The following is an 11,956-nucleotide window of genomic DNA, read 5'->3' as shown; positions in this document are numbered from 1 at the left end:
TGCTCAGAAAACAAAGATGGAGGAGATGAGAGAGAGGCGTGAGGCTGTGTGTGTTTGAGAAGAAAGTGTGGCTAATGCTGTTAGGGTTAACAGCTCCACACCTAAAGTGTCTCTTTCTTTTAAGTGATAGGTGTCCAGCATTTCCTCCAAACCTGTTTGGCGGAAATCCGTGTCCCAAGAATAATTGGTACTTGCTAGTTGCTAGTGATTACATGCATTTCCATTTATGCATTTGCTTATGTTTTCTGGGTAGTTAGACAGAAGAACAAGAAGAGTAGACAGCCCACAAACAAAGATGCTTTATTGTTCCACTGAACATGTCTTATTCCCACAAACTCCTATTTTTAGCTATGTCTAAATGCTTTACACGAATCTCATCACCCAACTTCATACACACCATTACCAACTATAACCACATTGAACATTCACGTGTGCTTTACTCGAATGATAAACAACAGGCTTCGCCAAACAATCAATCTTACAAGCTTGTTCTGGCCCTACTGTTCTTCAACAAGGTAGATAGGTTCATGCCCATTTCATTGTCAGTAGATATACTTATAGCAACAAAAATGGTCTTCTGGGTGCAAAGCTTTTGGGCATGTATGTTATTTGTGGCAGTTTTGTGGATGCCAAGAACGTGTTCTATAAGCTTGAACTTAGGTCTTCGGCTTGGTCTTGGAATTGGATGATTAGAGGGTTTACAATGATGGGTTGGTTTGATTTTGCCTTGTTGTTTTACTTTAAGATGTTGAGTTGTGGTATTTCTCCCGATAACTATACTTTTCCTTGTGTGATAAAGGCTTGTGGTGGTTTGAATAATGTAAGGTTGGGTAAGTTAGTTCACCAAACAATTCAGTTTACAGGTTTTGAGTTTGATTTGTTTGCAGGTAGTTCTTTGATCAAATTGTATGAAGAGAATGGTTGTATCGGTGATGCACGGTATTTGTTCGATAAAATGCCTCATAAAGATTGTGTAATGTGGAATATTATGCTTAATGGTTATGTAAAAAATGCAGATAGTAGTAGTGCTCTGCAAATGTTTTTGGGAATGAGATATAGTGACATTAGGCCCAATTCAGTGACATTTGCTTGTATATTGTCTGTTTGTTCCTCAGAAGCAATGGTTGTTTTGGGGACCCGGCTTCATGGACTTGTTACTAGGTGTGGGTTGGAGTTGGATTCTCCTCTGGCTAACACATTGTTTGCTATGTATTTGAAATGCCAGAAACGGTTTGATGCATGCGAGCTATTTGATAGGATGGCGCAAACTGATTTGGTAACTTGGAATGGAATGATTTCCGGATTTGTACAAAATGGGTGTATGGGCGAGGCCTCACATTTGTTTCGTGAGAAGTTATCTATTGGTGTCAAACCAGACTTGATCACCTTTGCAAGTTTCCTTCCATCAGTGACTGAATTCGCATGTCTCAAACAAGGTAAGGAAATTCATGGTTACATAGTAAGACATGGTGTGCCTTTGGATGTATTCTTGAACAGTGCACTTATTGATATATACTTAAAATGCAGGAAAGTGGAGATGGCATGCAAACCTTTTAGCCAAAGCAGCACATTAAGATTTTTCTTTACCTCTGTGCGCCAGATTGCTTCACGTGAGCTTAGCCAGTTATTTTATTGATCCATGTGTAAAATAAGGATTTTTTTAATTGATCCGTTAGTCACGTCAAGTTTTTCGTTAGTTTGGTGATGGAATCAAGGATGTCAATACCGTACCGGAGGCCGTACCGGTTTGGCCACCGGTACGATATATTTCGGATATCGGTCAATACCAGTGTACCGTTTCGGGTTTACCGCTATTTTTTATATTTATATATAAATATATATATATATATATGTATGTATGTATGTGTCTGTGTATATATATATTATAATAAATATAAAAGTTTACCATCAAACATTTCCTCAATTCAAAACTAATTATTCATGATTTTAGACTTTAGTACCAATTAAAAGGGAAAAAAAATAAAAAAAATAAAATAGAAAGCTTAAAAGTTACCATTGCATACTAAGAAAACAAATAATACTAATAAGTTAATGCAAATAAGTTACCATTCTGTCCTAACAAAAATTCAAAAATTACAAAAACTAAAATAAAAAAAAATAAAAAAACATTTTTCTGTACCGGGCCGGTACGCCCGGTACTGGCCGGTATTGCCTAAAATTGGCCGGTATGGCTGGTATTTTTTCCGATATGAAACAGGGGGGTTGAGCGTACCGGATTGCTGGCTGGTACGGTATATTCCGGTCATACCGGCCGGTACGGTACGAAATCGATAACCTTGGATGGAATAGTGCTTCAAAGACTTAAATATCCCGCGTTAATTGGTTTAGTGATTAAAAGTGGTAAAAATAAAATGTTGGGACTAAAATGGAAAAAAATTCAAAATGAAGGGACTAAAAGTGCATTTACGTTATTTGAAAGATATGTAGCAAAATATCCATGTTTTGAAACTACTTAGTAAAATGCCCATATTTTGGAACTCAATTTTAATAAAATCAAATTTTGTATAAAACTTGGTATCCTCAAAATCGAGTTCTATGTATATTTTTAAGTAAGACTCGACATTAGCAATATCGAGTTCTACTTAAATTTTCAAAAAAAATTTAAGTGGTAAAATATGCATAGAACTCGATATTACTAGAAGGTGGGCAGAATAATTGCCTTCTCTACATTTTAAAAAAAAAAAAAAAAAAAAAATTTGACGCATTAACAAAAGATTTGGTTAGGTACAAAAATTCCACTTAGGTTCTAAATTCAAATAGTGGTTCAAAGTCATGTGTGGAAAAATTTAATATGATTATTTTGTAATGAAGTATAATTGAAATGCTATATTATATATTTTGTACTCTAAAAACTGAGTCTTTTGGCTGAATATTGCAAAAAATCAGGTTTATTTATGATATGAGTATTGTTCAAAGTTATTTGAGAAAATGAGGAGAGAAGAAAATTTCAATAATGGTGTTGCCAAAATTCTAAGAAAAAGTATGAGAGAGGAGAGAGAAATGATGTGATGGATGGAGAAAGAGAAAATTGAATTTTGGGAATGTAGTTACTGAAATTCCTGCTCAAAATGCAAGCGGCCCAAATTAAAGGAGTACCTAAAATAGGAGGAGTGCCCGAGAGGAAAATAGGAATTGTGGCAACTAAGTTGCTGAAATTGTATGGGAGAGGAGAGAGAAAATTTTGAAATTATTTAATATAATTTATTGTTATTATTATATGACCACAAGCATTGTAATAAATTGTATTATTATGATCTTTTTTTAATCATTTTGACTTTGTTATTATCAATAGTTACATCTATTACTTGGACAAAATATATTGTATAATATGTTTGTTAGTTGTCGAGGATGTTTTGTGACAAGGGCCAAAAATGTAAAATTAGCCCAAATCTCCCATTGAGTTCTTTAGAAGTGACTATTTGTGAAGAGTCAAACCCAAAATTTACAATGTATAGCAAACAAAGGCTAATAGTGCTTTAACAAGAGAAAAATGAAAATGCCATAATTGAAATACAAGAAAATGAAGAAAAAAATACACAGGTCTGAAACTTCAACCCATAGTCAACAAAAAAAGAAAATTGAGAGAGGTTATGAGGAAGAGAGGGAAGGTTCCCCTGTATCCATATTTCTACCTCTAAGCTTCAGAATTGTTAGAATGTTAACTAGCTAAATGGATTTTTGCTCTAAAATTCCAAACCTGAGGGTAGAACATGGTTGGTTGATTTTTTAGCTGAAGAGAGACTCTTGTTCTGAGATTGGGGTGTTGCTCTTAGAGTAAAATGTGATTTCTTCGTTTTGAATCTGATTGGGGCCTTTTATATTGAGTTTGAGGTGCTCTAAGTGACTCGTTTTTGGTGTTAAGCAAGTAGTAATTTTTAGGTTAGCTTTTGTTTGGATAAAAGGAATGATTACTTTTATCATCATCAAGGGAAATTCTTGACTAAACCCTCATTGGCTCACTTTTTCAATTGTTTCAGAACATTGGAAGGCTCACCTGAATGAGGGTTAGCAGTTGAAGTTGGCTAATGAGAGCCAACCATTTTTAAAGAAAAAAAGGGTCAAGCAGAAACTTTAGGTCACAGTCAGCCAGAGCATAATAGCTGTTTTGGGGTGGAAATTTCAGGTACAAGATCTCCTCTATGAGCCTGAGGTGCTACTAGTGTCCCTTACTCACCTGGTAGCACACATGGACTAGGCTTACGCAAAAGGTTAGAAAGGAAACTGACTCATACCCTCCAAATCACACTTCCTCAATTTCCCCAATAGGTCGCATGGGCTTGGGCCATGCTTAAAAGAATAAATAAAATATAATACATGAACTGAGCCCACAAGACCTCCTCCATGAGCCTAAGGTGCTACTAGTGTCCCTTACCCAATTGGTAGCACGCATGGGCTGGGCTTAGGCAAAAGGTCAGAAAGGAAACTGACTCATACCATCCAAACCATACTTCCTCAATTTCCCTAATATGTCGCATGGGCTTGGGCCATGCTTAAAAGAATAAATAAAATATAATACATGAATTTAGTCCACAAGGAAGTCGAGCTTGGTTGAATTGGGCTTGTAGAAAATGTGCCACGAAAATTGGTATCAACATTAGTTTATAATAAATATATGTATGTGTATTATTATTTTTATTTAGTACAATAAATCATACATTTGTGTTTCCTTTGATTTCATTAAAGTTTACTTGGTATAAAAAATGTATTAAGTTTCTTGAATCATTACTTTTTAGGGTGGTTATAGGTTGGAAAATAAAAATTAATTATATGTTTTGTCCTTTCCTCCAATTTCCAATAAAAATAAATTCTTTCTCTCTCCTCTTTCTTCCAATTTTTGGCAACTTCATTGCCACAATATTTTTTTCTCTACTCCAATTTCAACAAATTGACTGCCATAATTCTTATTAAATTTTCTCTCTCCTCTCCCCTATAATTTTGGCAACTTGGTTGCCACAATTCCGTTTTTCCTCTCAGGCATTCCTCTAATTTGGGCAGCTTGCATTTTGGGCAGGAATTTTGGTAACATCACCGAAATTCAATTTTATTTCTCTTCCTCTGTCACATCATTTCTCTCTTCTCTCTCATACTTTCTCTTAGAATTTCGGCAATACCATTACCAAAATTTACTTCTCTCATTTTTCTAAATAACTTTAAACAATGCCCATATCACAAATAAACTTGATTTTTTGCAATATTCAGCCAAAAGACTCTTTCAAACTAGTATGTGTTATTTGAAATTGTCTTTTGAATTGTAACTTGTAAGTGTGGTGTGATGAAACATAGCACAGTTTGTTTTCGGGAATTATATATACTGATATATGTATGAGAACTCAAATTGTAACGTCTTCAAGACCATCCATCCAAAAAGAAAATGTTCGTAAAAAGAAAAATCAAACATGACTACAGAAAAAATAATTTCTAAAAAGGTATTTTCAAAATTCATTAATAATTACAAACATAAGAGTCCAAGGAAAAATGCATTATCATCTAAGCCATTTGCTTAATTATATCCAAGAACAAAATTCGATATAAAAAAGTCAAATTATAATTCAATTACAAACAACAAAGATCAAATTAGAAAGTAGAAACCTCCCAATTCTTTAAAAATAATAAAAATGCTACATTCATAATATTTTCATAATACTTTCATAATAAATTATAGTGATAAGTTGTTATTGATTCTAATTTGAACTTATCACTAAAATTATTTTTGTGCTTACTAATAATAATTTGTAACCTGCTACTTATGATTTGTTATAAAAATGTTGTAAAAATCGTATCTCTCTCTCTCTCTCTCTCTCTCTCTCTCTCTCTCTCTCTCTCTCTCTCTCTCTCTCTATATATATATATATATATAATACTTTTATCTTTTCCTAAATAAAACTAGGCAACTAGTGGATCTTATTTTAAATTTTCTTTGCTTTCATGGTTTTTGAAGGTCGTTTTGAGTGGCGTGGCCCCATTGGGGTGGGGGACTTCAAGGAGTAGTAGTAGATTTCAAACCATTTAATTAAAAAATATATTGAAATAGTGGGCCCCACATAATTAAAAAAAAAAAAAACCAATTTTCATCATTTTATTCAGCACTAGAAGTATGCAGCACAAAAATCTAAAATCCTAAATTTCCACTAACCTTGTTCTCTTTCATATTTGACCTTTTTTATTGTTTCAATTTTCAGACTTTGAGTTTTGTTGTAAATCCAAATTTTAACTACTTAGAAGAATAAATAAAGAAATGATGAATTCTAAATAATTTTTTAAAAGCATTCAAGACAATGGGATATGTATACAACTTTGCAAATATATTGCTATATTCTTAACATTTTTACATTGATTTATTTTCTGAATTGGATTAATTGTTATTAATTATGAATTTATTTTTTTGTATTTTACTATATTCTTAACACTTTTAAATTGATTTATTTTCTTAATTAGATTAATTGTTATTGTAAGGACTCAATTTGTAACGATCCCAATCTGATATTGGGTTCGAACGTTAAAGGCCCAAACAATAAATTTGTAGAGCGTGGGTAAAAAGGCTAGGCCTTGGTCACCGAACAGTGGTTAGTCATGGTGTTCATGGTAATCACACGAAGGTGAACTCAGCGTATCTAACAAGACTTTTTCCCCTGGCACGGCCTGAGTGGCCCCGGTCCTTAGACCTCGTCCAAAGAGCTTCATGTTCTTCTTCTTCTCCCTTTTTTAGGATTCAATGGCTTGGGAGACAATATGTCCCCCACCTTCCTGAATTGCTTCTCTTTCCTTTTTATACTAGCCTTTACCCTTCCTCCAACGTCCACGTGTAGGTTCAGCTTTCCAGGGCTGATACTTGTTCCATCAGCCCATACCCAAAGTGGTTGGGGGTGGTTGTAAAAGCTGAAAAGTATTGCTCTGTCAGGCGCAGAGTATTTAATGGCAGTAATGGCAGTCTTTCCTTTGTCCTTTGTCGCCATATTGTCCAGGGGTCCTTTCTCCATCAATGTGGAGGTGTTCTGCTTTTCCTTAAACTACTCCTATACCGTACTTGGCCTTTCTTTCAGGAACACTTTGGGATACCGAGGACAGAATTATCCTCGGCTATATCTCTAGGCCATTTGGACTTGCATTGTATGTTCTTGGCAATATCCCTCCACGGCTCAGGCCTTGGGCCTTAAAATAAAGTGGGCCAGGGTCATAAGTTCTTTGGCCCCACAATAGCCCCTCAAAATCCTGTTGTCCAGCCCCTCGGACAGAGATGAGGTTTTTGGTGACGTCGGGCCTATGTCACGGCTTGCTAAACCTCGTCCTTCTTCAACGCCGGTGCCTCTTCATTTGCTTGGGACATGCTCCTGGTTATGAGACATTCCCTTAGCTTTACCCACGTCGCGTTCTTGCCGTTTCGGTGCACGAGGCGCATCTTTAATAAGTCCCCCTTACGAGGCGACGCAAATCCAACGGTTGAAGATGGCGTTGGGAGTTGAGTGGGATTTATCTCGCTTGTAGCTTTTCTTAGAAATTCGTACAAAGTAAATGCCACCAAGCTTGCTCCCCATATAAGAAGTGCAGCGGGAGGTCATTTTCTTTATTCACAGACCCTTTAAGCTCTCCAAATCCCTAACTTTCCAGTTGCACCCATAGCCCCTGTTACCAGTGTGACGGAGCCTTAGGAAGTGATATGGTCAAGTTTGGGGATGAGGGCAAACAGACCACACCCTCTCCAGAAGCATTAGGTTTCCCTAAGACTTAAGATGGCCTGGTCAAGGCAAGGGAGATAAAGACTCAAATCCCTTCTTCCTCTTGACAAGGTAAGAAAGGAGCCTCTTCTTCCTTCAGCCAAAATCCAAAGCAGGTGGAGGTCGCATCAGATTTTTGGTGCGATAGCACTGAGGTTTCTCATCATCAGTACCATCCGCTCTCTCTCGAGCGCTACTAATATGGCACTTGCTTGATTGTAGTCAGAGCTGGTACGGGGGTTAGGCTCAACTGCTTTTCCTTTCTTCCCCCCTGGTACCACCTTTTGCCTCCGCTTCTTCTTCTCTTCCATCACTGGGGCCATCTTGGTGCTTCTGCTTCTTCTTCTGCTTCTTCCATCAATGGGGCCATCCTAACATGCTTAGTCACTACTAGAGCAGAATTTTGAAGGATTTATTGTTCCTTTGTATCTTTTTCCTTTTTGCTTCGATAATTAGTTGCTGGTATAGGCTTGCTTAAGCCTCTCATTGTACGCTGTACTATTTCTTTGTCTTAATAAAAGATGACTTTATTTTATTCTACGTATTCTTTCTTTTCTGCAATAGTTATTTTGTGAATGGAGGTGCTAGTGTTAACAAAAAGCTATTATTTTGAACTTATTGAGACTAACAGGCACAATAATGTCGACCTAAAGTAGGTTAAACATATAAGACTAACCGAGATAACAACTGAATGCTCTATATTGCGTATAGGGTGATTATCCGAGGATGGGTAACCAAAATGAACCATCCGAGAGGGTCGTCGAGTACTAGGGTGCTTTGCCACATTCCTGACAACATTCGTAGCCTTAACCATTTTTGGCATCTGGTCCGAGGACCGTGGTATGACTATACCGGGCCTAAACACTCGTTTGCATTAGTTTCCTTTGAGTTGGGGATCCGAGGACAGGGCGGGATTTCCCTTCTGTCCAGGACTTAATCCATTCTCTAATGACTAATCTCCCCATAGGTCTGAGTCTGAGGACCATGCAATACCTTGGTTCTGTCCAAAACTTAGACTTTTGCTTAAAGTAGTTGGTTTCCTCATAAGTTTGAGTCCGAGGACCATGCAATACCTTAGTTCTGTCAAAAACTTAGATTTTTGCTTAAAGTAGTTGGTTTCCCCATAGGTTTTAGTCCAAGGACCATGCAATACCTTGATTCCGTCCAAAACTTAGATTTTTGCTTACAGTAATTGGTTTCCCCATAGGTTTGAGTCCGAGGACCATGCAATACCTTAGTTCTGTCCAAAACTTAGATTTTTGCTTAAAGTAGTTGGTTTCCCCATAAGTTTGAGTTCGAGAACCATGCAATACCTTGGTTCTGTCCAAAACTTAGATTTTTTCTTAAAGTAGTTGGTTTCCCCATAGATTTGAGTCCGAGGACCATGCAATACCTTGGTTCTGTCCAAAACTTAGATTTTTGCTTAAAGTAGTTGGTTTCCCCATAGGTTTGAGTCCGAGAACCATGCAATACCTTGATTCTGTCCAAAACTTAGATTTTTGCTTACAGTAGTTGGTTTCCCCATAGGTTTGAGTCCAAGGACCATGCAATACCTTGGTTCTGTCTAAAACTTAGATTTTTGCTTAAAGTAGTTGGTTTCCCCATAGGTTTGAGTCCGAAGACCATGCAATACCTTGGTTCTGTCCAAAACTTAGATTTTTTCAAAGTAGTTGGTTTCCCCATAGGTTTGAGTACGAGGACCATGCAATACATTGGTTCTGTCCAAAACTTAGATTTTTGCTTACAGTAGTTGGTTTCCCCATAGGTTTGAGTCCGAGGACCATGCAATACCTTGGTTCTGTCCAGAACTTAGATTTTTGCTTAAAGTAGTTGGTTTCCCCATAGGTTTGAGTCCGAGGACCATGCGATACCTTGGTTCTGTCCAAAACTTAGATTTTTGCTTAAAGTAGTTGGTTTCCCCATAGATTTGAGTCTGAGGACCATGCGATACCTTGGTTTTGTCCAAAACTTAGATTTTTGCTTACAGTAGTTGGTTTCCCTATAGGTTTGAGTCTGAGGACCATGCAATACCTTGGTTCTGTCCAAAACTTAGATTTTTGCTTAAAGTAGTTGGTTTCCCCATAGGTTTGAGTTTGAGGACCATGCAATCCCTTGGTTTTGTCCAAAACTTAGATTTTTGCTTAAAGTTTCGAGGATTAGCCCCTACGTTGGAAGCCCCTAGAACTCTCCGCGCCACTGGCCCTTCGAAGCGTAGCCCCTAGAGGAACTTTATATTAGGGCAACAACAGCGGGCTGCTGGAAGTGATGGAGGGGCTTTCGCAGACCCTTGTCTGACTGGAGCTCGATCCACCGCCTGTGCCAATGCACAAGCCTTTCCCACAGACGGCGCCAATTGTAAGGACTCAATTTGTAACGATCCTAATATGATATTGGGTTCGAAAGTTAAAGACCCAAACAATAAATTTGTAGAGCGTGGGTAAAAAGGCTAGGCCTTGGTCACCGGACAGTGGTTAGTCATGGTGTTCATGGTAATCACACGAAAGTGAACTCAGCGTATCTAACAAGACTTTTTCCCCCGGCACGGCCTGAGTGGCCTCGGTCCTTAGACCTCGTCCGAGGAGCTTCATGTTCTTCTTCTTCTCCCTTTTTTAGGATTCAATGGCTTGGGAGACAATATGTCCCCCACCTTCCTGAATTGCTTCTCTTTCCTTTTTATACTAGCCTTTACCCTTCCTCCAACGTCCACGTGTAGGTTCAGCTTTCCAAGGCTGATACTTGTCCCATCAGCCCATACCCAAAGTGGTTGGGGGTGATTGTAAAAACTGAAAAGCATTGCTCTGTCAGGCGCAGAGTATTTAATGGCAGTAATGGCAGCCTTTCCTTTGTCCTTTGTCGCCATATTGTCCAGGGGTCCTTTCTCCATCAATGTGGAGGTGTTCTGCTTTTCCTTAAACTACTCCTATACCGTACTTGCCCTTTCTTTCAGGAATGCTTTGGGATGCCAAGGACAGAATCATCCTCGACTATATCTCTAGGCCATTTGGACTTGCGTTGTATGTCCTCAGCAATATCCCTCCTCGGCTCGGGACTTGGGCCCTAAAATAAAGTGGGCCATGGTCACAAGTTCTTGGCCCCACAGTTATTAATTATGAATTAATTATTTTTGCTACTTTATTTTAATGACTTCTTTTTGAAGGCTTGTCGTCTTTCCACGTGTTAACAGTATTAACCCATTGGATTGTTGGGTTTTCCTTCGTGGGAATTGGGAAACAGTTTTCTTTCCTTTTTTATTCTTTTCTTCACCATCTATAGTCACATCTACTCGGTCCTACAGCTATGTAGGAACTGATGCAAAATTGGAAAAATTTATCCCTTTTAGAACGGGAGGGACTTGGTTGCTGTCTAGCCAATGATTTTAGCTCTCAAGAATATATTATTGCAGCAAAATTTCTCATGAAACGAACCCTCAATATTGACCCAATAGCAAGAGCTTTCCTACCTCTCTAGCGCTCTCAATGTGAATTCACGATTCACAAGTTGAAGGAACACAAAGTCCTATTTATTTTCAGTGATGCTACTGATGCTGAAAAGGTCCTCAACACCGAGCCATGGAGTTTTGATAAAAATTTAGTCATCGTGCAACGTTATGACAGGAGCAATGTTGAGGAAGATCTGAAATTTGATACAACAATGTTTTGGGTACAAGTTCATGGACTACCATATCAATATATGAATGTCAAGGCCGCGGAGAAAATATGTGAAGTGCTCGGCAAGGTTGTTCACTCCGAAAATCCTGATGCAACTGAGGGAGGACATTTTGTGAGGATTAGGGTATCACTAGATGTCACTCTTCCTCTATGCCGTGGTCTAATTATTTTACTGGAGAATGATAAGAAGATTTGGATAACTTTCAAGTATGAGTGCCTCCCCAATGTTTGTTAGTGGTGTGGACGCTTGGAACACGATGACAAAGATTGTGACCTCTGGCTTGAGAGTAAGGGAATTAACCAATGATCAAAAGCAATTTGGGCCTAGCCTCCGTGCACCACCTTATGTTTCGTCGAGAAGAAATGTGGTTTCCATTCCAGGCTTCTACAAATCGAATAAAGCTTCGTCTTCAAATTTCAGTGAACAATGAAATAACAGTAGAGGAATCCCAATGGTCACAAGTAACAAACCTACACAAGCTGAGTCTGTAACGACAGAAATGTTATGGACTGAAAAGCCTGGATAGGTCACTAAGGGACATGTAAGGGAGGATG

The 11,956-nt window shown here is 38.0% G+C and overlaps 1 protein-coding gene across 1 annotated transcript; it reads left to right on the top strand.

Moving 5' to 3' along the window:
- The first annotated feature begins 598 nt into the window (after positions 1-598).
- LOC115970485 (pentatricopeptide repeat-containing protein At4g21300-like) lies at positions 599-11,636 on the top strand. The gene is made up of 4 exons (XM_031090115.1): positions 599-830; positions 888-1,436; positions 10,681-10,747; positions 11,264-11,636. Exons 1-4 carry the CDS (start codon positions 599-601, stop codon positions 11,634-11,636), a joined length of 1,221 nt encoding a protein of 406 aa, XP_030945975.1.
- Positions 11,637-11,956: the final 320 nt, after the last annotated feature.

This window comes from Quercus lobata, chromosome 12, assembly GCF_001633185.2.
Source record: "Quercus lobata isolate SW786 chromosome 12, ValleyOak3.0 Primary Assembly, whole genome shotgun sequence".
In the NCBI taxonomy this organism is placed as follows: Eukaryota; Viridiplantae; Streptophyta; class Magnoliopsida; order Fagales; family Fagaceae; genus Quercus; species Quercus lobata.
The sequence above is the reverse complement of the archived record's forward strand: the minus strand, read 5'-3'. Positions and strand labels throughout refer to the sequence as shown.